General features: G+C 35.6%; 3 protein-coding genes across 4 annotated transcripts; 1 reads left to right on the plus strand and 2 right to left on the minus strand.

Annotated features, from left to right (window-relative positions):
- Positions 1-3,113: 3,113 nt before the first annotated feature.
- Positions 3,114-8,567, minus strand: LOC122009260 (nudix hydrolase 2-like). Of its 2 annotated transcripts, XM_042565356.1 has the most exons (9): positions 8,301-8,567; positions 6,439-6,656; positions 5,298-5,363; positions 4,771-4,908; positions 4,485-4,562; positions 4,343-4,393; positions 4,186-4,220; positions 3,802-3,910; positions 3,114-3,592 (listed from the first exon to the last, which is right to left on the minus strand). In XM_042565356.1, the coding sequence occupies exons 2-9, from the start codon at positions 6,625-6,627 to the stop codon at positions 3,398-3,400; spliced, it is 861 nt and encodes a 286-aa protein (XP_042421290.1). In that variant the 5' UTR covers positions 6,628-6,656; positions 8,301-8,567; the 3' UTR covers positions 3,114-3,397. The 2 variants fall into 2 exon arrangements, with proteins under 2 accessions (XP_042421290.1, XP_042421291.1); XM_042565357.1 differs by lacking the exon at positions 8,301-8,567 and having other exon boundaries at positions 6,439-6,678.
- A 2,929-nt stretch (positions 8,568-11,496) lies between these two features.
- On the minus strand, positions 11,497-19,423 carry LOC122009240 (protein SDA1 homolog). Its single transcript, XM_042565321.1, has 15 exons — positions 18,975-19,423; positions 18,337-18,513; positions 18,073-18,197; positions 17,103-17,235; positions 15,681-15,830; positions 15,545-15,598; positions 14,882-14,977; positions 14,746-14,805; positions 14,548-14,622; positions 14,228-14,281; positions 13,802-13,903; positions 13,004-13,717; positions 12,652-12,786; positions 12,287-12,394; positions 11,497-11,970 (listed from the first exon to the last, which is right to left on the minus strand). Exons 1-15 carry the CDS (start codon positions 19,374-19,376, stop codon positions 11,821-11,823), a joined length of 2,535 nt encoding a protein of 844 aa, XP_042421255.1. The 5' UTR covers positions 19,377-19,423; the 3' UTR covers positions 11,497-11,820.
- Positions 19,424-23,054: 3,631 nt separating this feature from the next.
- Positions 23,055-26,249, plus strand: LOC122009252 (protein ENDOSPERM DEFECTIVE 1-like). Its single transcript, XM_042565344.1, has 6 exons — positions 23,055-24,286; positions 24,365-24,484; positions 24,636-24,752; positions 24,840-24,932; positions 25,721-25,828; positions 25,904-26,249. The coding sequence occupies exons 1-6, from the start codon at positions 23,144-23,146 to the stop codon at positions 25,958-25,960; spliced, it is 1,638 nt and encodes a 545-aa protein (XP_042421278.1). The 5' UTR covers positions 23,055-23,143; the 3' UTR covers positions 25,961-26,249.
- Positions 26,250-26,319: the final 70 nt, after the last annotated feature.

Genomic DNA, 26,319 nt, shown 5'->3' on the forward strand with positions numbered 1-26,319 from the left:
AAGAGTAAAAGGTTAGAAGAATGACAAATGTTAATCTGTCTGTGCAGAATATGACTTAGTATTTATTGAAAATATTTTTATTAACGAGGGCAATTGTGGTTATGTTGGATAAATATGATATTGACTTCAGTCAATAAGATAACATCAGTTGATATAACACCGGTTATAATATCAAACTATACTAATAGTTAAGATAACCTCAGCTATAATAAATGATACATAGGATACATGAAGAAATGATGAACACAACACCACATTGTAAATGATAGAGAGATTCAATAAAAGCCTTTGATTAGATACAAAAATTTGTCTTTACACTTAGAATCTGATCAAATACATAGTGTCACATTTCCTCAGGAACAGTAAACCCCAAATGGATAACAAATATTACAAGCATAAACTCTTAGGGCACTCGGAAAGTTTTAGTCCCACTGGATTCAAACTTACCATGGAGCAGAGATAGAAATAGCCCACTTCGTCCGAGCTTGCCAAGGCTCATAAGAGGCAATATTTTGCCCTGGATGAAGAAAGCAACAAAAAACAAAAAAGCTCAAGGGCGACGAGACAGGGGAACGTTGATTCATTCCATGATGGCAAAGTAAATACCACTTCCCCTCTCAAGCCGTGTGAGCTCAGCGAATGGAGCAATCAAATTCGGCCCAAGGGTGACATGTGTTGTGCCCTTCACACAACACCCATGGGTCATTTGGCTGGCCCTCTATAAGTAGAAAAAATTTCTCTGAAGTTTCTTGGGTCCTTCAGAGCACCTGCATCTTTGGATAGAAGATTTGAACTGTGAAGCTTCCTCTCTTAAGACGATCCCTTGTACCCCTGGAGTAACCGGAGCAAAAATCCCAATAAACTCATACATAGATCTCACTTGGTCCAACAAAAGTTGCCTCCAAAGAGGAGGATCCACGACCATGGCCTTAGCAACAAAAAGTGGCAAGGAAGAAAAAGAACTGAGAAGGGTTGTGGGTGAAGAGAAGGTTGTAGGCTGGTAGCCCTATTTAAAGGAGAAAAAGTCTCACAGGATTGCTGTACTTAATGTATTAAGACAATGGCGCACAAAATCTGTGAGGTCATTTCAAAATCTGGGGCAGAGGCACGGGTATGAAAAGACAAGACCATACTTATGTCTAGTCAGTCGTCTACACCTCCTTCGACTAGACTTAAGGGGAAGGCTAGTGATATGGGTTAGGTTTTAAGGGTCTTCAGATGAGGAAAGAAAAGGAAGAGAGAGTCAAAGGAGGAAGGCCAATATCGGCCGATACATGCATGTCGAACGAAGGAAGGCCAATATCGGCCGATACATGCCTGCCGAACGAAGGTAGGCCAATATCGGTCGATACACGCTTGCCGTATGAAGGTAAGTCAATATTGGTCGAGACATACCCTCAGAACAAAGGTAAACCAATAACGGCCAATACATGTCTGCCGAACGAAGGTAGGCCAATATCGGTCGATACATGCCTGCCGAACGAAGGTAGGCCAATATCGGTCGATACATGCCTGCCGAACGAAGGTAGGCCAATATCGGTCGATACATGCCTGCCGAACGAAGGTAGGCCAATATCGGTCGATACATGCTTGCCGTATGAAGGTAAGCCAATAACGACCGATACATACTCCAGAGCAAAGATAGACCAATATCGGCCGATACATGCCTGCCGAACGAAGGTAGGCCAATATCGGTCGATACATGCCTGCCGAACGAAGGTAGGCCAATATCGGTCGATACACGCTTGCCGTATGAAGGTAAGTCAATATTGGTCGAGATATACCCTCAGAACAAAGGTAAACCAATAACGGCCAATACATGTCTGCCGAACGAAGGTAGGCCAATATCGGTCGATACATGCCTGCCGAGCGAAGGTAGGCCAATATCGGTCGATACACGCTTGCCGTATGAAGGTAAGTCAATATTGGTCGAGACATACCCTCAGAACAAAGGTAAACCAATAACGACCGATACATGCCTGCCGAACGAAGGAAGGCCAATATCGGTCGATACATGCCTGCCGAACGAAGGTAGGCCAATATCGGTCGATACACGCTTGCCGTATGAAGGTAAGTCAATATTGGTCGAGACATACCCTCAGAACAAAGGTAAACCAATAAACAGCCAATACATGCCTGCCGAACGAAGATAGACCAATATCGGCCAAAAGGGTTAATGAATACTTCAAAAACATGTTGGATAAAATATTATTTCAACACAGTAAAGATACAAATAGAAGTCACGTGAAAAAGAATCATACATGAATACATCGAATAGAATAATTCATGATAAAGAATATATATTTTGGCGGGAAATATGCTTTCAGCTTGTCTTGCAGGCGCTAAACGACAAAGAAGGTACATCTGGAGTACAAAAAAGATTCCTTAAAAATCATCTTCCCGAAGTACGCAGCTGATGTCATAACGAACTCTAACAAACCGGGGTCCACTTCATGACTGCGGAGGTTATATGAAGTGGTATAAAATGGGGAATCCTCTCCGTTGGATAGGTAAGTGAACATCCCTAATTTTCTGTCTATTATTCATCTTCTTTCTGTTTCCCTCCGGGACACCAAGAGAGATCACTAACTTGAGCGTCGGAGGGCCTAGCCAGGGATTCCCACCCCGGTCTTAGGTCACTGACAATAGTGTTGGTTGGTCTCTTGTGCGCAGGGAGCTTCGGGAGCTTGAAAGTTCGGTTTTCTCCTATTTGGACGGGGATTTCTTCCTATTTATCAGATTTTCTTCGGTGATTCTGATTTTCTTCCGATCCGCTTTGGGTTTCTCGGGTCGAGGTTTCACCGGCATTATTCTTCGTCATTACAGGGGGTTTCCTTCTTCCGGATCTCCTTCACGGTCAGCTTCTCAGACAGGATCAAGATCCAACAACATCGACCCGAACAAGTCATGCTCCAGGGCAGATATGCCCGAGCGGTACATACTCCCCACGCGATTCATATCCCAGATGGATATACCAGGGTATATCAATAACAATGATCAAAAACACACGACAGGATGGGGAATAATCTGATCAGTGATAGAAAAATCAGTTGGGTCACATTTTGGTCCGAATCAACTAGAAAATCGACCCACTTAACTTAAGTGTCTACATGTCAAAACTAAAGCGAATGCATCCTCTAATCATAATGATTTCACAGTACAGCTCATGTAAAATGGACATATAGTTGTTTTGAAGTCATATATCGCAACTGAGAACAGTAAACATCAAAAACAAACATTTACAAGAATACAAATCCTCTAGAGGAGCCCCTCATATGCCATTTTTTGGCTATCCAGATTTTTATGTTGGTCTTCAAGAAGTCCACCATAACTGGAACCGAAAAGGGGCCTACAGAGGGCCGCTCTACAGGATTTGAATTCAGGATTCAACAGGTCTTTAATGATTGAAGTCTCTGCTGTTTAGGAAGAGGCAGTCCTCTCTTTCTTGGCCAAAGAAAGTTGAGCTTATTTGAACAGGTGAGAATCCAGAGTAGCCTTTGTCGATCTTTGCCAAGCAAACATCAAGAATATACTTCAGCAGCTCATGATTCTGGACAAAAGGTTGTTCTGCATACTCCTCAATTGGCATCCACTGCATAATGAAATTGATCGTATGATTACATCTTGCATCTGCATTAATTTTCGATAACATTGAAGCAAACAAGATACTAGACCGATCTGAAACATATATTTCTTTCTCTAAAGAAATGTGAGAACACAATGTGTTGTTACTTTCTAATGTATCAGTAACTAAAGGAATGTAGTTAAGGTGAAGAAAGATGAAATTAAAAAGATCTCTACCTTGGCAGCTTCAATTTCTAGTTCTTGTATGTGAATGTCGAATGAAAGAGGGCGCAACAAGCATAAAAAGAAGAAATCTGACTTCTCGAAGAATGACTTATGGGTCTGCCTGTTCATGTTATAAGAAACAGATGAAAAGCATCCGGTATCACAATCAACACAAAACGACATAGTGACTTTTACTGGCATTGTAATCAGTCGAAATGATACATTTAAGAGGATTGAATTTGAAAGATGTTCCTAGAATAATCTATCAACCTATGTTCCATTGGCCCTAAGGTTGCGTAAATACACTGATATAAATGTCATGGAATTTCACCAGTATATGAATTCAGAACAATGATTATAAATGATCATTACAAAAGTATGAGTCTATAACAATACCTGAATGCAAGAACTTCAACAAATTCAGTATCAATCTGTAAGAAAACAGAAAACTCATTTAGACTGATTGATGTTACAAAACATCTCCCAAGTTTGTATATTTTTTTTCTCTTTTGTGTATTGAAAATCAAAATAAAGGTTCATATTTATTACATACTCCTGTCTCTTCTTTTACTTCCCTTATTGCTCCCACATGTATATCTTCAGCCTACAATGACAAACGAGGTTCTTTTATTAGAGAGAAATTCTTGTCCAGAAGCATTAGTATTTTGCCTTATATTTGAGGTTGGAATATTAACTTGTTCGACAACTCCCGTAGGAAATTTCCAAAACCCTGATCCTCTAAGTATGCCATTCTTTTCTTGGACCACCAAAATCTAACAATACATTTAACAATCCAAAAACAATGGTAAGCCAGGAAAAATATAAAAGAAACATCATAAAATATATATTGATATACAAAGGAAAAGACAATAGTGGTTCATCTTCATTAGATAGATCATAGATAGACAAGGACCATGCCTGCAGGTTTTAGCTGTCATGTATAAAATTGAAAAGCAAAGCATTTTTTTTCATTTAAGATACCTCTCTGTTATCGTTCATCACGAAAGCCCCAATTCCAACTCTATGTGAGGCATTCGCAGGTATCGTGTGTTGAGTATTAGGAAGCCAACGAACCAGCATTAAGTAAGTTGGTTCTGCATGGTGGTATAAAAATCCCTCCTGCATCAACATAAATTAGAGTGTTAAAAGCAATGCTAGTAAGAATTATGTGAAGAGATGTAGGATAAATCATGCAGCATGTGTTTATCCACAAAGAAGGGAATGTTGTGTGTGTGTGTGTGTGTGTGTGTGTGTGTGGAAAACATGATATCATAAAATTTAAGCATTAAAATAGGACATCCGCATCTATGAATAGTCTAAATACAAATGGTTAAGAAATTTTGTTGACCGACATAACCCATGATTATGCTAGGACATGTAAGATTTGCATAGCATTTGAAATTATTTAGGGAGCCCTTCTTGTTTAATATTTGAATGGATACGACAATACATTTAATAAGAATCAGATAATAAGTTTGTATTAGTAATTATCTTGAGAGATTAATTACCTGAACAACAACTTCAATAAGATTTGCAAGTTTTATTGGAAGCTTAATCCACACACCTTTTATACCCTGAAAAAGGAATTGAAAAAGTAATGCCAACCATTAACCTCCAAGAAATGTTGACCAATAAAAGTGAAGTTAACAAAACCCAAGAAACAAAAAGCCTTGTACTCATTGGATATTCCCTAATCCATGTTATACTTCAAAACGGAAGCTTGTATAAATTTTGTGTATACTAGCCTTCTAAACATAAGAAAAGAAAAGAAAGCAGGTTGCTCAAGCCTCAATGTACAAAAATAAATAAATAATAGGTAAAATGATTCCATTCCTTCAAGGTAGAGATATATTTATTGTCACGTGAAATTCAAGTTTTAGAATTTTAGAAAAATAATTTTTGTTTTACTCAAAAAACCTAATCTGTGTAAAAATTTTCCAAGTGAAGGTGCAAAAATTAAGATAAACGCACAGTTGAAGTTCCTAAAACAATCTACGAGCATAGAGGTGATATTGGTGATATAGCCATACAGGGAAGATGTGTAGGCCACCAAGGAGGTGCCTAAATTAAAGTGACTTTAACTCAAATTTAAATTGTCTACTATATACTCTCAACTTTATCTTCCAATTTAGCACTCGTCAATTTTCTGGAGAAAACAGTGAGGCATTCAAGTTTTCAACTGTAGCTTTTGTTCTAGTGTCATACTATGTAGACTCAACTATTATCTTTTGATATCATTTTTCACATTTGCCAGTTCTAAAAATGTAAGACAGTTTGAATCCTTGATTAAAGTTACTATACATTTTATAATTAGTGTAAATCACACGCAAGGTCAGTTGCATAGCAGTTTACATGGAATCACATCAGAATTGTGCTATGGAACTGACTAATCGTTATCTATAAACTTATGCACTCAAATATACCATATTTTCTAAAACAAGGGGAAAGGTCTGAACTGTGTGTGTTGATAATTATGAGCAACCATATATCTGTCCACATTTAACAGATACGTTAAACTATTAATAAACTTGGCATATGAAACACTTGTTTTCACAAAGTATGCACTAACCGGTTTACATACTAGAACTGTTTTCCAAGCAGATGGGAAATGAATGATTTAACCCAACAATTTAGTGATAGGCATAATACCTGCTTCTTCCAATTTGTTAAGGATGTTCTTAATGAAATACTGAAATCTGTAGAATTCATGGGATCCTTCATTTCAACAATGACACCCCCGTGCTCATCATTAACAGCAGTGAGCAAAGCAACATCCTCATCATTATCATAGTGCAATTTTGGAGTCAAAACTGACGATGGGCTGGTAGATATTGACATGGTTCTCTCTTGAGTAGATTGTTGCTCCCCTTCAGATAAAGGAAGAAAATTTGCAACAAAAGATCATAATGCTATGTAAATCTGTAGAATGATTTCAAGTGTTGCATAAAAAACTGAAGATATTCAGATTAGCAGAGAACTGCTAAATATTTGAAAATTTGCTTCTCTATGATATGGTAGATTTACATGCTTGTCATGTCTGGAGGTATGTTATGCGACAGTATAAAACTTATTGATGGTATCATGTAAGCTAGATCTTTGTGTCAATATTCTTTGTGTAAAGAAATAAGGTGGGAAAATTATCCAGTAGCACACCCGATCATTAGGTAGAAAACATGTGTGAGCATGAGCTGATCCAAGGAATCATAGTAAAGCCAATTCAGGGGCGATGTGTGTTTGTGGAAAAGAATTAATTCAACAATTGAGATTTAGGCAGTTCTTAACAGCTGGCTGACTTGCTTTTTACTGCTGTATAAATACTGTAACAATAAATAAATTCTTCACACAGATATACAAGTTAAAGAAATTTAAATAAGAAGGGACACATTGAAAGATGGCGATGTGCATGTTGAAGTAGATGAACGTACACCTATTTATATAGATCCTCTAGGTAATGACATGGGAAACAGAATTAAAAAATATAGATTGAATGGTCATAAAGCTTGGTCAGTTGGTTCAGGAGAGGTAACAAGTAAAAAAATCACGTTTGATTGAGTCAGTCTTTCAAGGTAGGATTTTGACTTTTTTGTTCCAGGTAAATACAAAAAGCTCACTATTATAACAAGGCTTAAAAAACAACGCAAATGGAAACTTGAAAGTAAAGAGATTCCATAAAATTCCAAAACAGCTTTCAAACAAATAACTTTGGCTCCATTGCCCACGCCAACGATTCGTTTATAAGTGTCAACTGGTAATTGCTTGGGGAGTTTTTTTTGCCTGTTCTACTTTTTCTCCTGTAGATTGATTGGATTGGTGAGATAGATAATGGGGAAGGTTAAGAGAAAAAGACAGACAATGATAGGTCCCGCCCACTATAAAGAATCTAGTACCATCTTTAATGCATACCGTGTCGAAGCCCTTCTCCATTAAAAATTGATTAAAAAACGATGAAAAAAAAACAAAATAATCTTGCAGAGAACAGTTTGATCGAGGAAGACGAGACATAAAACAAGTTGTTCATGTTAACATGTTGCAGAAACGAAGAACATGAAAAACAGCAGAAGGGCAAGGAGTAAAGTTTCTCAAATTTTTGTAGCCACACAAGTGAAGTTCATTCAATTTGATGTGGAGAGAATTAAAATGGGCCGCGAGTTAAACATAAGATTCCTAACAACAGAATTTCGAAGAAAGGGACTAAAGCTTAACTACTAACAAGAGTCATCTTTGATCAAAATCGCTCAAACAGCAGCATATAACCCATCAGGCAACATAAAACAATCTAATTATGCACTTGAAACAAAAAGCCTTTCGTGCTACTCAACTCGCCCACCGAGAGCAAAGAAGACGAAGAGGAAAAAAAAAACCAACTTTCAGATCTTGCATCCAGAACTAGCATAACATCGAGCGCAATATCGACAAACATCTCGAGCTCGAAGTCAACCAGAAACCCCCAATCTAAGCCCCAAGGAAAGATAGATTCTAGACACAACAAATAGCCACGATTCTGTACTCACCTTTTTCCCGTACCCAAAAAGGGGTCGGAAATCGCAGCGTAGGAATGTTCTTAAGCGAAGGAGAATCAGGAGACCAAACGGATAAGCCTTCGCACGCTGGATCGTCTTAGTTTTCCTGGTTAAGACAGATTTTCAGGGAGGGAATCGACGCCCGCGAGGCCGAGCAAAAGGAGATCGCCGGAGGAGAGAGGAAAGACGGAACAATTGCAATCCTGGGGGCGGTGGTGGATGCTCTGTTTATAGATTCGAATAAACCACATTTTATCTTCAACAATATTATGTCATTATTATTACGAAAAGCCATTTAAACGTGATTCATGTCATGAAAAATATTAAAAATTATATATATATATATATATATATATATATTATCTAATAATATTTTCTTCTCATTTATCTATTATCACTATTGGCCATCACGTGTCGCGCGATTATTAAAACTTTTAAATATATATCGATATTTTAAGTAAAATTAAAATATAATAAAAGTATTTGACATGTTAAAAATTGCTCTCAAAGTGTTAAAATACTCTTTATAATTTTTCAAAATTATGACACATCCACTTAGTCATGAGTTTATTATTATTTTCTGAGCTGCGTTGTAGACGTTATCATTTTTTTTTCTTCCATTAATATTTTTATTAATTTGCCCCATAGCATAGTCAAACTAGTCATCATATATTCACTCATAACTACTCTAATATAAATAATTACTACAAAATATATATATATATATATATATATATATATATATATATATATCTAATATAAATAATTACTAAAAAATATATATATATATATATATATATATATATATATATATATATATATATATATATATATATATATATATATATATATTAATAAAAAAAAATATTAATGTAAGGTTACTTATAGCTACTATAATATGAATAATTGCTATAATATAAAAATATATATATTTTATTTTAATACAAAATATTATACACAAAGAATTATTATATTAAAAGATACTTGGTCAATTTGATCAAAATTACTTAAACCTCATTTAAATTATTTAAGTGGGTCAAAATCATTTTAATAATCATAACAACTATAATTATAGTTAAATCCTAAATTTTAAATTTGGAACACTATTATATAAAAAAAATACTCTTTACTCATTTGATCCAAATTATTTAAATTTCGTTAAAATCCTTCAACGATTACAAATTATAACAGCTACAACTAATTATTATACCATATAATAATTATTATGTAAATCTTAAAATAATACTAAAAGTATGTATACCCGCATTGGTACAAATTAGTCTCATTAATTCATATTCGACCCTCTCAAAAAGTATAGGGTCAGATAAAGTCGAGGAATGAAGTAGGTTCATTCTTTTCTTATCTTGCATCTATGGTATTTTTTGTCCTGATGAGTCTCTTTCTCTTTTAATAAATGTCTAGAATCTTGGATTACTTATTGATAGAATAACAGACAATCCGAAATTTATTAAAATCATATTTAAGAGAAAAATATCGTGCCACATACTCATTATATTAACACATTCTTATTATTAATACATATCTATATTTATTTAATATCAACCCTCATTATTTATGGTCTCATGGCCCATGGTATCCTTATTCTTTAAATTAATATTATTTAAAATAAATAATGATTTTTTTAAAAAAAGTAATTTAATTTTGTTTAAAATATTATTTAAAAGAAATGAAATTATGAAAGAGCGGTTGGGCCGGGCTATTACTATATATTATTATTATTTAAAAATACAAATCATTATTATTTAAAATAACACAATATTATTCTTTTAAAATTTAATAGTATTGACAGAGTAATAGTATTAAATTTCTGGACTGCCACATCAATCCAAATTAACGGATTAATAGAATTTAATTTCTGGACTATATGCACCCATATTGATACGCACACATTATTTGATGTTATTAATCATCAAATAATACATGAATGTGGGTGCCCTCATGAGTATCCTCGAAATAAAATATTTAATAAGACATCCTTTGATATATTTTTTTTATTTATTTTTTATTTTAAGAACGCTCTTTTAATGATTTATATAATTTTGAAATGCTCTTTTATTTTTTTTTACCTAAATAATGACACGCTAAATTTGAAAAAGTTATCAATTAAAATAATAACACGCTAAACATGTGAGATGGGATTGAGTGGAGCTAAGCCATCCATGGCTAACCTCTATTAGATCATGATTTATGTCAACACATAATCTACATCGAGTCAAGTTAAGTTGAATCATGGATGATCTAATCTACAGTTAACATTAATAAAATATATAGATAAAATAACAAGTCAAATCTTACTTGAGGCATGATTCACATCATCAAGTCACAAAGGTTCATTAATTCAACAAAACACACTATTAAGTTTTAATTATCGTAAACAAAAACAACACCATAAAAGAACATGTCGTGAATCATAATTAAATTTTCAATAAGTCTTCAAGAAATCAAATCGCATGACATTGTTAATAAAAAAAAGTCGTACCATAATTTTAACTTTTATTGAAGATTTAATCTAAAAAACAATCAGTATGATCTTATTTTAAAATTTTATCAAAATATATTAAAAAAAATGTTAGACTCAAAGTTTTAATTAAAATGGTATAATAAATAACATTTATTTCGAATTGAATTTGATAAAGCTTAACCTCACATTTTTTTAATAAATAAATCATTTTTAATTATGAATAAACCATCTTTAATCTCACGATATTGTCCATGAAACACATTTTCACGTTTCACATGGATCTACCCTTAAAGTCAACAGCAATAAGAGAAGCTCACCTACTCCTCGATTGGATCGATTTACTCGATCGATTGTCATTCCTACTTGTTTGTCTGGACTAGACCTTAGACTTACCTAATTCAGTTATTTAATTATATTCAGTTTAAGTGTCATAAATATCTTTGTTTTAGAGGAACTAGGCAAGACAGTACCAGATTTTTCATCCTACGTATAGTACGCCATCAATTACAGTGCGCCATAGACAGTTTCAGAAGCATAAAATAACCCTTCTGAAGTATGAAGCCTGGCATAGCCTCAATCTGTTGTGTGAAGCTCATGAAGATAGGATGAATAGGGTTCATCAAACTTGCGGGGAAAATGTCCTAAGTTTTCCTCTGATGCTGAGCTTTTTTAAAAAATTGATATTATCTATTTTTACACGACTAATTTTAAGGATGGGATGACCAATTCAATCCCATAAAAATTATGAAAATTATTCTAAAAGTGACTAGTCCGATCCTACAAAAATTTACTACCAACCTCCAAAGAGTGACTGGCCCAGCCTGACTAAAACTATAAATACATGGGCTAAATATGGTAACTGAATCTTACTTGAATCAACTCAAAATTTACTCAGCTCATCTTAAAGAACCATCACCTAATAAAGTGGAAGGCCACAGAAGAAAGGAACTTTTTAGACGAAGGAATTCCCGCGGTTATAAATTATTTTTCTTTGCTTGCAAATGGGGGGTGAGAAGCATCTGACAGTTTTCACTTCCAGGCTTTCCTTCCACGGAACTGCTTCCCTGTTCTCCTGTCTTGCTTCTTCTTTTCCTGCCTGGATCGAGCCACCTTTGCTCGTTTCGCAGCAAGAGGCATCTTCTTTTTGTGCTCCTTTTGCCGATTGCTCATGCCACCAGTCTGTTATTAACCAGCAGCATATCTGTATTAGTCTATAACAGCAAGTAGGAATGTACATTTCGGTGCAGGGAGTGAAAAGGAGTAACTCATAAGAGGGACGACAGGCGGGTTAGCCACATAGGGTAGTGGATGCATGAATTTTAGATGGTTAGCATGCCAACTGATGGAAAAAGTTCAACATATAATAGGATCTCTAATGGATACGTGGATCATAAATATAACTCAATCAACCATTGCGAATAGCAGATATAGCTGTGGCTTTAGAAAAAACTGCATATTGTCCTGGAAAGAATTGAAACCAAAAAACAAACTTCACCTTTTTCTGTTTCACCGCAGCTCTGGCTTGGTACTTCCCTCTATCCTCTCTCCCAGCCTTTACTATTGCCAATCTCTCCTCCTTGGTAAGCTTTCGCCTAATGTGGGCCTATAGGAAAACAGGTAAGGAGTTACAATGAGAATTAGTATATCTTACAAGTTGAAGTTCAGTGCACCAAGAAAGTATTGACTATAACTATCAATCATTGCTTGTTCAAAACAATCATGCAGGTTTTGTATGAAGATCGACAGCTGCAAACAGGGAGGTCTCGTTTGGTACAATTTGAGTATGTTGATTGGCTTTGTATATATGCAGCAGTATTACAGAAAGAGATTAAAAAAAAAAAGATGGTATCGAGTACTCACTTCAAGCATAGCAGGATCCACAGGTTTGATACTCAGTTTCTCAGAAGAAGGGATTTTAAAAGAAGAGCCTTTGGAGTCTGAACTGTGTCGTAAAATTCCATGCTGAGCCATAGCCAGTTTTGCTTCTTTCTTTGCCTACAGATTTATAACAAAGAGCAAATCTTATGAGATTCCTGCATGGCACATCGGTACAATACACACAATCGAGCTTTCATAGCATCCATGTTAGAACAAAGAAAATAAATACGGCGGAAGGCTTGTGAGATTCCTACATGGTAAACTAGCAAGAAGTTTACCAAAACAATGCAGCAAATGCACACAAAACTTAGCAAGAAGTTTCCAATAATCATACCTTCAATTCTTTTATGCGCTGAAAATCTTCATTAGAAAGAATTCCATCAGTCTCATCAGATGCTTTATGTGCTGTCTTGACCATAGCTAGCTTTTTAAGGGCACGAAGACTTGATTCTGAAGCATTAAGTTGCCCAATATAATCCACAAACTTCCTCTTCTTTGATTTGGTGTTGATCCCATCCTTGTTCTCATCATTATCATCATCTGAATTACTTTGAGCATCACTGTTGTCATCATCTTCATCAGAGTTCTTATTAGCCATTTTCTCCACGGAAGACTTGGAGGAATCCACATTCATGTCAGTTTCTTCCATATCTCTGACATCACTATCATAGTCGTACTGGGTTGCTTCATCATCATTATCAGAATCATCACTATCATTTTCATCCACACCAATGCTATCATCATCTTCTGGCTCGTCAATTTCTTCCTCATCCTCGTCTTCATTTCCTTCATCTGAAAAATCATCATCTTCTTCTCCATCTTCTGAAGAAACATTCTCGCCCTCTGGCTCTTTGTTGCTACCATCCTCCTCCACATCTGATGCAGAAGCTTCCCCATCAGAGCTAGAAGCCGTTGAGTTGTCATCATGTTGCAGCAGCTCGATGTCAGGCACATCAGAAGGCACACTAACTTCTCCATAAGCTTTAGGCCTAGCTTTGGGATTCACTGGCCGACCACGGTCCTTTTTGACCAATAATGAAGGGCATATCTGTGGATAAATGAAACAGGTTTATCAATCACTCAACATGTGTCAAAACTCAAAATTAGTTTTTTTTTTTTTGCATATTCTAACCTCTCTAAATAAAGTCATCAAGGAACGAGCTGCTGCGGAAACAGCCTTCTCATGAGATTTTTTGTACCAGACCAAATCTTGAAGGAGATCTTCATTCATTAACTGCAAACAAGAAGAATGTCTAGTAAGCCAACTATTCATGTCAAGACTGTAACAACTTCTTTTATGTTTGTAGTTGACTAGTCATATAACAGTGTTATTCTCCTAAAGTTTGACAAAAAAAAGAAAAAGAAAAAGAAGAATACGATTAATGACAGATGGCATGTTGCAAAGCTAAACATGGTTAAGAAAAATTTGCATCTGTATAGAAAAAGAGACAAATGAACATGCATATTTAATAGTGATAAAAAATAATGCATTTCATACATGTTGATGCACAAAAAAATAGCAATAAATTTGAACAGTTGGCTAGATGAAAAGCAATACCAGAGGCATTCTGATACATATCTCTCTGACAACATTCAGTCCAACAGCGATGGCCTGACAAACAAGATAGAAAAGGCCAATGGTTCAACTTCAAACATGGTAAAAATAATAACAATAGATAAAAAGAGGGCAGCCCGGTGCATGAAACTTCCGCAAATGTAAAGTCCCGGAAAAGAGACGGAACATATGCCGTCTATTGTACGCAATCTTATCTTGCATTTTACTCAACTAATTAACAAAAATAATAGCAATAGAAAACAATATATATATATATATATATATATATATATATATGATTCAAAGTTTGTGTTCAATAATACCTCAGTGCGAGATCGATCATGAACAAACTGATTAACAATTTGTTTGAATAATGGCTCAACTGCATCAGGAGGTACCTAAAAACCAAGTTGGCTTTATTAACCAATTTTACTCAAAGAGGAGACATTTTTAAATGATTGGCTTGACTATGATAACACGGAGATGAGCTTGATATTAAAGCATGAACAAGAAAACATTACCATATCGTGGCAGGCCTGGACTGCAGCAGCAAGCAACTCTGTGACATCACGTTGATGAGGCTGAGAATAAAAACTTAGCTCAGCCTCAAGCTAACATATGCTAAACAGAAAATTATTAATCCAAATAATCGAATACCTGAACATATTTTTGGAGAAAAGGATAAAAATTCAACAAAATCAAACGATGCATTCCAACAGTCCTGGCAATTACTTTCAACATCATCATCCTAACCTGCATGCAAAGCAAAAACGAAAGAAATGCCACAGTTCGAATACTAAGCAACATGCAGAAAGCCAAGCTCATTTAACTAGCATCAGATTAATATAAATTAGTCTGCATTTTCTCTACAACGACTATGCATATGGCTATAAGAGATCTAGAGTAAAGGTTATGTGAGATTTAGAGTAAAGGTCATCAACAACGACTATGCATTGACTGTTTTAACATATTTCTCAGTTAATATGCTTATTTGGTTGCAAATAGGAGGTAAATGAAAATAAATTAATTAACAATTTATCATTTTGAGAGAGTAAGGCGTTGAATTGTAGCCAATTCCTCCATTTTATTTCCTCAGAAAATTGGGTGGAAATGAGTTATTTTACTAAATATGGCATACTGATGATGTCTTGGCACTGCCACAATTAAGAGTTCTATTACTATCATAAAATAACAACAAATGCAATTAAGAAGATATTCCATCAGATTAATAATAACGTACAGAAACAATTAATCAACAAATTTTCAACACAAATTGCTTGATAGTGGAAAGCAAATTTCAGAGAAAGATAAAAAAGCTACCTCAAAGCGTTCATTGCATTTCTGAAGACGGGAGAACAGTTTCTCAGCAAAACCCTAAGATCCATTGAAACTTGTCAAGAACTCAAGATCATACAAGGACTTCGTTCACTGAACTAGAGAAGAGGGACTATTCAACCTGTGCATCCTTTAAATGTGAAAGAGGTGAATAGTAACTGGAACTATTATTCTGTGATGCTAGTCGTTGGTGTCTCTTCATGTTGCGGATTACACGCTGCAGCTTTGCCTTCTTTTTTTTCTTGCTGGCACTCGTGCCTTTATTTTGTGCCTAGGAAATCAAAGAGAAACAGTTAGTACAACAGTTTTATAGAGAAGACTTTCCAATGATTACTGCAGGCTGCTAATGAAAAGGAAGATTAAACTTTAGTCACTATACTGGAAGTAATAGAAATAAATAGTCAAAGTGTAAGAAGAAAATTACAAGAAAATGTAAGCCAAACTCACCTAGATCAACGGGTGGAGAGTATGATACAAATACTTCAAGTTAGCTTATTTAACAAATACTAGACTACTAGAAAAGAGGCTTGTGGATTTATTCAAAAAAAAAGGCAATCAAACAAAACAAAAAAAAGGGAGACATATCTTAAAGTAGAATAGTTAGCATCATCAAACTGTTTTAGTGCCAACTATTCGCGGCCAACTACATGGACCTTATCATTCTAGTAAACTCTGTTCAATGCTATACTGCTATTAATACTCAGCTCTCTTATATCATTTTAATATGCTAACATTATTTCCGTTGGCCTCCCTTTATTCATTGCACCTTCAACTCTAATTACAAAGTTTACCTAACTATAGAATCACTAATCTTTGAACATTTTCATATCATCTTATAACCTATTTACTAAATATTTAAGTAGTGAAAAAAAAATTGGAAAAGTCACAACTTGAAAATACTCTTTGTGATGGGGGTCATTTGCTCACTTACTAAACATTTACATTTCAACAGACATATAAAACTTGATGTGGAAAATACTCTTTGTGATGGGGGTCATTTGCTCACTTACTAAACATTTACATTTCAACAGACATATAAAACTTGATGTGGAAAATAATATATTTAGCAACTTGCAATAAAAGAGTGATTTCTATAGTTGAATCATTTTGTAAAATTTTGAAGAGAGATAAGAAAGAAAGTAACAAAAGAGCTTATACTTTTACGAGTGAAATAATTCAAAATTGAATACTTCAAATTCAACATCCAGTATACACTATATAATTGTTGATTAAATAATGTAACCATACCAGTCATTTATAAAGCTAACCAAAAGCTAAAACACTTAATCTATAGGATGAGTGCATATTCATGATATTGCATTGGAGGCATAAGAACAAGTTTCTAAAAAAAATGAAGTATTTCATCTTTTCATCAATTACTTGATAAAACTGCTTTCGAAGCAAGTAAAACAACTATGAGAATATCTTGTGTGAAAAGGGCATTTGTTCACAGCGGTTTCAAATGCATATGGCCTAACCATAGACAAAACACTGCAAAATCCCAAACCAACATATGAGCAGATGAAAGGATTAGTATAAAAACCTTATAAATAGCTTCTCGGCTAAGATTGATTGGTTCTTGAGTAGTATCATCTTCACCGCTTGAAGCATCACTGTCATCGTCCACTTCAACCCGTTCATAACCAAGAAGAAACGAAAGAGAAGATATCATAACCCTGAACAAAATAGGAACAAGACTTGTGAAATAACACAAAACAAGATGAAGAGCAAGTCAAATGCATGAGGCTTCTAGCAGGTCAACGAAGTGCACACATTTTCTTTGATGTCACTTGTCATGATGTTATTTTATAAGTTTGGGCTCTAGACACCAACGTTTCTGCAGCTTAACTCTAAACTTTTGTGTTTATCCATTAAAAAGCTAACTTGAACTGATTTCCAGATTAAGACAATAGTCAAAACCCGACAATTAATGACCAGGTGACCACAAACAAAGAAGCCCAATTAAAACCATTATTCTACAACATCTAGCAGTTGATAGATATAAAAAAAAAACAAGTATCAAAGACTTATATGATCCTCATTTAAAGCTTCCTCGATTACATAATTATACTTATCAAAATTAAATAACATGCATGAGTATCGTGCATCAGAATTGCCTTTACTAATGGATGCCATTTCATTGACATTGTGAATAATAAACCACTGAAAACTACGTTAGAATTAAAAAAAATAAAGAGTAGACATTGTGACTATCAACTAGTTTTAGTTTGAGACATATATCCCTTTCTAAATACCTTTAAGCAGATGAGCCAATTAGCATTACATCCTATTCAAGCCTAGCTAATTTCATGTTCAGCATAGCTTGAAAACAAATACTCCTATTTTATCATGTCATTCTGGTTAATCTAAACAATATTGTAGTTTTTGTAAAACTAATTTCACCCAGATTAGTTGTTCAATGACAACATTTTCACAGTTGAACCCAGGTGATTTGAGATTCAAAATCAGCTCAAATTCAGTTGTACATCAAAACAGATAATCTAAATACATACCTTGAAGATGTGTGAAAACATGCAATGCAAATGGCATTAGCAGTACGGTCGTCAAACCAAACCCTTCTTCGATGAAGATCACAAAGAATGACAAGGGACCTTTTAGCCTTCAGTTCCTCCTCACCCTATGAAAAAGAACATAACAAATGTTGGTAAATAGTAGAGGCTATGAATTATTTGTTGGTAGTATACAAGCAAAATTAAAGGTTATGATACCCAAAATTCAAGCTAGAAACAATAAGAATCTGATGAAAATATCAGAACCTGCAGCATCAAAAATAGAATGTTCTGCAGCTTCCGGTTATTGGCTTCATTTTTATGTTTCTGATTCATGCGCCAAATGTAGTGCACAATATGTGAAAAGGCCAATTTTCTTAAAACTCGATCATCAAGAATCTGAAGTTCCATAAATAACTCGAGAATTTCTTCAACGTCAACAATCTGAAAACAAGAGAAACTTATCAGATACAATAAAAGGTGCATAATGGCTGGTGACGAATGACATTATGAAACCCAATATGTGTCCTGATTTTGAGAGCAATATTGGGGAAAAGCAAAATAGAACAAAACCTCATCTTATTTGCTTATAAAGGTAGCACAAGATTTAGTTTTTCAAATTTTGTTAAAGCATCAATCTCTACATAAGTCAGTCAGACTTATAGAACTATAGGACTGAGGAAAAGAAACATCTTTCAGAACATTTTGAGATGAACAAAGGAACACTTTGTTAAAGATACTTTCGTCTACAACTTAACATCACAAAATGTAGTCTTAACACATCGCTCTTCAAAGGAGCATTTTGAACCAAATAATTTCACAACAGAAAGGTGATAGAATGTGCATGCTACGAAATCTTCAAAGGACCATTTTAAAGCATGTTCAGTGATATGACAAACATATACCTTCCTATTCACAAGGAGGATCAGGGCCTGGGCGAGATGACTCCTGAGTGACGCCGGAAGGGATCGTGCGTTGGTGCGGAGGAGGTCGGCGATCTTACGTGGGAAGTCGGAGAGCCTATCCATGTAAAAGGGGGTGACGTGGGCGAGGAACAAGACCAAGTCGGCAAGGTCCTTGGCGACGGCGGGGTCCGAGGAGGTGCTGAGGGCGGACTGGTGGTGGAAAAGATTGAGGGAGGACTCGAAGTGGCGGTAGAGGAGTAGCAGCTCCGCCTCGTACCCCTCGGGGTCGCACTTCATCTTCGACTGCAGCGACGGGAGGCTGAGCTTGTCGGCGTCCCTCCCGGCGGCCGAGAGGGACTCCGGCGATAAGAGAGAACCGGAGACAGCGGCCGGAATCGGCATCGCGCGAGATGGAGTAATGGCGGAAGGCGTTAGGGTATAGATGGCCCGACCGACCTTTTATTTCTTTTTTTTCCCATAATACCCCTAATAAGTAATAAATTCCATAAAATCTAACTTTATTATTTTCTTTTTGGAGTTATTTATTTATTTTTTTAGTTGATCCAGATCAACGGTCTATATTCGATCTTTAAATGTTTAAAAAACTGAGAATGTATTCTACCACGCTAGTTATTTTTTAGCATCTATAAAAATTACAAATTATTAAAAGTCACATTTAGCAAGGAGGTAGAAGATAAAATTTAATGGGATAAATAAACATTAATTATTTTTTTATAATTTAGATGTCCATACTTCATCACTAATTTTGAAATAGATGATATCTTAGAGTACAATTTATACCACTTAAAAATTGATTTTCAAAATATTTATTTATATTGAGATTCAATGCTCCTATTTATTTCTCTAAATATTTTATTACCCTACTACACTAAAAGGGATAAATAAAACTCTCACTTATTTTAACGCGCGTTCAACCCTAATTAAATCCATTTGGATTCAAATCTAATCCAAACAAGCATAATATAAAACTAATCCAATCCCACTTAGTCCACTAGCTTAAATTGTTAAGAGACACTTTAATTTTAAACAAAAGCAACCTCGAAACTATCATTTAACTCAAGATTATTCCAAAGAAGAACACTAACAACAATTAGATAGTGTCGTTTGACCCATAGAGATAATAAAGAATGATGAAATGAAAGGAAAAACTATGTATATACATCAACGGTGAATTAAATTGAGTTGAGGTAGTATCACAATACTTTTGATTACAAAAAAATCAGTCTGTCAGAATCCTGTTGTTATTCACGAACCTCAAGATAAGAATCATTTGCTCATGTTTAGATTCATCATGTGCTTCATCAACCAGAATACAAAAGTTTGCATCCCTAATTTCACTTCGAATTATCTGCTGCACTCTATTGGCCATAATATTCAAAACCTCTTTTATACTTTTGAAGAAGTATATGTATTATTTCTCGCAGCACTACTCAATGCATCCTCAACTTATTTATTAAGCCATCCAAAAGCATCCAACATTTCAAGAAAATTCCCTCGATTCAATCACTTAGATGATTCATTATGCCCCCTGAAAGAACAATCTTGACGTGCAAGCCACCGAACACTTGTAATTGTGATTTTAAGATACAGACAATTTTTCTAGACTCCCTCATTTGATACAACAATCATTACTTTGTTAATATGCTGAGATGGTTTCATGAGACCTTCGACCTTTTTCAAAGATGTATTATGATGTGGTGAAGATTAAATACCAACATGAGTGAGAAATGCACATTTATCTCCATTACATACCTTCTTCCAATGTTAAATTCATCGATAGCCAATAATGAAAGATTTGCTTGAGTAGGATCGGTAAGAAAAAGAAAGCAATAAAAGCAATATGCCTTATCTGTTGAAGAAGAGTATTCCAGTCGACCGCTGAAATTTATTATACCAATGTTCTTGGAATTTACATGTTTGCTTGCCAAATTATGTTCGTTGATATGTCAAAAGTTTCGGTTGATATGGTCTAACATTTAGGTAAGTTCGTCGAACCTGGTCTCGTTCATTTATTGGATATTCACATATTTGTTTCTTCTTTTCTAGATCACGTTCAATAGAAACAGATAGTTCTGTGATAAGATTAGAAAGTGAAGACTCTATGAATTCAGAAGACGTGACTACTGAAAGGGGGACATTAGGAATTGAGGGACCTTCAGATTGGTTTTTTTTTTTTTTTAAAAATAATAAAATTTTTCCTAGCAGATTGATGATTTCCCATTTTCAATCTAAAAACGATAATAAAATTTTTCCTAGCAGATTGATGATTTCCCATTTTTCAATCTAAAAAATAACTCCTATTAAGCAAATCAATTATATTATTAATAGTTAAATCTCAAGCAAAACTAGAATAACTAATACAATTTTAAGAAGACTAAGCTTCAACAAAATTTTTTGATAATTCTGTAAATACTAAATACTAAATAGCCATACATCATTAATTCTAAATTTTACAAATATTCATCTAAATATGAATAAATAATTAAATATAATCTATAGATTTATATTACCCATATCTTACTATTTTATTAAAAATCTCCCCATTTACTAACTTCTTTGGTGAAGCCTAAAATGAATTTACGTTATTGTCCTTTTTTCTATTCACACTAAAAAATTCCAAGGTTTATTAGTAATTTTCTCTGATTGTTTTATATAAAAAATATAGTTCTCTTTAGTCCCACATCTTAGAATTGACAACACTATGATCAAAAAAATTTCTATAAATATTTTAGGTTGACGATGTTAAAAAATATACTTTTTTTAGTTTCTTTTACTAAGATAAGTATAATATTAAATTAAAATAATTTTTTGCATAGGGAAGCCCATTACAATAGTTTATTATGGGATTCTCTAACGTGACACTAGAAAATAAAAATATTTCTCTCACGTAATCATTGAAACAAACAAATCGAGAATTATAACAAATTTCTAGTTATATTTGAATTAAACTCATATTTTATTATCTCAAGAAAAAATTCTCTCAAGACTCAAGCTCTACGCTTCTGCCCCTACTCTAGGCTTGAAATAAAAAAAAATTGAGAATTATAAACCAATTTCTAATCCTATCTGAATTAAACTCATACTTTATTATCTCAAGAAAAATGTTCTCTCAACACTCAACTCTGCCCCTACCTCCAGGCTCCAACTTCTCAAACCCCAACCCTTCGACTTCTTGTGTATCTCTTATGACTCATATGAAATGAAATAAATGATCAATGATTCAATTGCTTTTAACATTGGGCAAGAATGAGGAAAATGAGAATTAGATTTTGGACTGTGCTAAATTAAATTTGTATATTGGACATAATATTTTTTATTTTACTATGCTACTTAGTAGAGAATGAGCTAAAGAAAGCCTAGGCTATGGCCCAGACCTGTCACCCTTTACATCCGCCTATGGATGACTTAGAATGTATAACTATTGGCTTGTAACAAGGGCATATATTGTCGATAGGCTCTTGATAGGCACATCGTGCAAGGTACATGGTTTCGATGGATTACTAACGAGAAGACAATGCAACATGCAACCCGAAAAGAGGGGTAGAAAAAGAAGGAGAAGGAGAAGTTGAAGAAAGGTTCAAAATTGAGATTTTGCCCAAGTTGGGAAAATAAAAAGAACTTTTCGTTTAATTTTGGATGCATTAAAAAAAATCGCAATCCATTTTCTCCCATCGATTTTCGGTAATGCAAACTATTGTAATTAAAAATCAGAATAATGCTTAATTATCTTCGAATTTATTTCTATTGTATAAAAAAAGTTATAAGTTTGAAGACTTATTCAAGGCCATTAAATTCCCTTTATTTATTTTAAATAATTTATTTCCTTTTTGTAATAATACAAAGAAAAACGATGACGGATCCTTCGGTAACGGAATCCAAAAGTTATGTCTGGCTATTCTCACATTCATTGCTTGGGTCCATCAGACATCCAATAATAAAGCGGTATGTTTTCCGGGTACAATACAAACGGTAAACGTTTACTTAACATAAATACCTCCAAAGAAGTGAGAACTAGCCGTTGCTCTCGTCCCCAACCGAACGGCTACTTCTTCTTCTTCTTCGCCCCTAAATTGAACCTTTGTTCTTCTTCTTCTCCTCCAATTCTTGCGTGGAGAGAGGAGAGATCTGGATCTAGTTCGACGACGATCATGGATTCCGATCCCCATTCTTCGTTCGTTCCTCTTCACGGATCAGAATCGGAGGCGAATCGCCTTGGTCTCCCCCTTCCGCCGCCGCCGCCGCCGCCGCCGACAGGCGACAAGCCGCCGCGCCGCCCCCGCGCAAGGCAGGTCAGCTCTCGGTACCTCTCACCCTTCCCCTCCCCTTCCTCCTACTCTTCTCACGAAACCCTAAACGTCGCCGCCTCCTCGAGAAACTCGTCGCCTAAGATCCATCCGATCCAGAAGTTTCACCCATCTCGCTTTAGCCCCTGCCACGTACCTTCAGAAGAGGCTGACGAGAACCAACCACTTACTGGTGCCGTCAGGCGCAGCTCCGAAACTCCCCTCCCCGGTACCTCCTTTCATTCTAAGCCCCCCGGGACCCTCAAGAAGAAGGCTGTAGTTCGACTTTTCGCTGACAACAACCACCACGAGGCGGCGGAGCAACCCCCTCCTCCGGCCAGGCCAGTCGATCCGAAGCGGCGACAGAGGCCTGGAACCCCGATTGCACATTCTGCTCTTGATCCCGCTACTGCCATCCCTAGAGCGAAAAAGAACCGCCCCCCTACGCCGGCGCAAGTTAGCCTCTTTCCTTATGAAAGCAGCGTTCGTGGAGGAGAAAAGAGCCGATCGGAGGATACCTCGTCGGAGAATTCGTTCTCAGATGCGGAGATATGCAGCGTCAGTAGTCAAGGAGAAATCTGCGATAGCCCGCCCCTCATCCCTCCAGCGTCATCCAGGTTGAGGGCGACCGGCGATGTTCGGTCCTCCATGCCAGAGGTTGACCTCTTGCCGACCATGTCCGCCAGAAGGCAAGATGCGGGTGAGGATGCTTCATGTAGAGCGTCGACCAACTCCATCAGCCTCCGCTCCCTGGGCTCGGCGTTGCCCAGCCGACAACAGCAGCACCCTCTCAATCTGAGCAAATCTGTCAGTAGGCCGCTCTTTTCGTTGAAGCCACCCCAACCGCCGTGCGCTAAACCCGTTACAGGGGCAAAAAAGGTCCCCAAATCATCTGCTCGGCAGGAGGATATCCACATGCTTAGGCTACTTGACAATAGTTACATGCAGTGGAGATTTATCAATGCAAAAGCTCGGGCCACAGAGGAAGCCAAGCGAGTTATTGCCCAGGTTAGAGCCATAGCAATTGAAAACGCTTCCTTGTCGATTCTGTCAGACAAATACTGATATTTTTTGGATGGTTTCCAGAGGTCACTATATGGAACATCAACTAGGATTTCTGAGCTTCAAAACTCTGTCAAGGAGAAAAAAGTCCAGCTCGAAGAGCTGAAAAGAAGTAGGAACTTACTATCCATCATTACTCATCAAGTAAGAGTGGTTCTTCTTAAAGATATTGATATAATTCCATCACTTGTATCTGTCTATTATTATCGTGTCTAGAGATTTAGATACAAATATGTGGATTATTGCATTATTGTGCTCTGTATTTTTAAACTTGGCCTAATATTTTGAATTTTAGATTGCACATTTGGGTGAATGGAACAGTGTTGAAGAAGAGTATTCATGTTCTCTTTCGGGGATAACTAAAGCTCTGCAGGATGCATCACTTCGACTCCCAGTTGCTGAAGATGTTAAGGTATGGTTGTACCTCTAGGTTGATTTTTCTATCTCACAAATTCTTTTTTTCTGGGGATTAAAGATTATTAGTTTATTGATTTTGTAGGTTAATATCAGAGAACTTGAAGAAGTTCTGAACTCATCGTTGCTTATAGTGGAGGAATCTTTGTCGTCATTCATGGAAAAATTTCAACCAAAGGTGAGATTTAGAAAAGAAATCATGAAATGTTACTATAGTTTTTTTTTCCTTACTACAAACAAAGAGTTGCTACAAGCTCATCCTGCGTAGCGGTAAGATTTTTTATCATCAATTCAGTATCCTCTAACATATACATGAACATTGCACAACATGTTCTATCCTCATTCTATCGATTTACATCATTATTATTACAGTGTTGAACTAAAATCAGTTAAATTTCCTTGGCTAGATGATTTCATTTCGTTTTTGTTGATTTCCCATGGTCCAACAAAAGTGAGTCTAAGTTGTTATGATTTGAGATTAGATAACCATGAATTCTTGACTTGATATGGAACTTGAAACGAAAATTTCTTTTTTATGTGTGTTTGTATGAACCATTAGAGATTCTTTTATAAAGATGTAAACTCTAATGGGGACTGAACAAAGTTCTTTCCTTGTGGTGCTCTGATGTGTCTTTGTTGTTGTTTCCATCACCGTCTTTGTAATCTTTGTATGTGTTATCACACATTATGCTTAGACTACTAGTGTCTTATGATTTGAGATTAGATGACCATGAGTTCTTGACTTGGTATGGAATTTGAAAGGGAAATTTCTTTTTGTGTGCGTTTGTATGGACCATTAGAGATTCTTTTTGAAAGATGTAAATTCTAATGCCGACCGAACAAAGTTCTTTCCTTGTGCTCTGATGTGTCTTTGTTGTTGGTTCCATACTTTGTAATCTTTGTATGTGTTATCATGTTATGCTTAGACTAGTAGTGTCTTGTGTAAGTGGATTGCTCTTGCCACAGGCTGAAGATATCGACATTGGAGCTTCAGATCTAGCAAGTTGCATCAGTAATGAGAGAATTCTGATCGAGGAATGTGGAAATCTATTATCACAAACACACGAGATGCAAGTAAGCCTACATCTTCTCACGTCTTATTTATTAACTAGGAATCAAGAACAAAAGTTTGAATAGTTATCTTTACAGGTCAAGGAATGCAGTTTGAGAGCCCAACTTATTCAAGCCAAGCGAAGTAGTCAATAGATGGATGGATCCTCCAGTTTGAGAGCTCAATTCTTTCTTTCTCAAAAATGGGCAACAAATGCAACATAGTTTGGTGAAGGCTCGTCTTGGAACCCTAGTTCGTCACACTATTCTTTTTGCTGTCATGGATTCATCATAATTCATGGCAAAGGCAATAATACCTGAGAGAAAATTCAGTGTCGACTAACTTAAAGCAAACAAAGTCTTCGATTTTTTTTAATTTTTTTCCCCCTTGTATCTTGTATCTTGTATCTTGCTTCTTACATTCATGCTTTCATGAATTTTTCACTGTGAAATAGTGTTAACAGATATTTCATATTCTTTGATTTTTAAAAGATCTTGAAATTTACGAGTTTTAC

This window comes from Zingiber officinale, chromosome 8A (genome assembly GCF_018446385.1).
Source record: "Zingiber officinale cultivar Zhangliang chromosome 8A, Zo_v1.1, whole genome shotgun sequence".
Taxonomy (NCBI): Eukaryota; Viridiplantae; Streptophyta; class Magnoliopsida; order Zingiberales; family Zingiberaceae; genus Zingiber; species Zingiber officinale.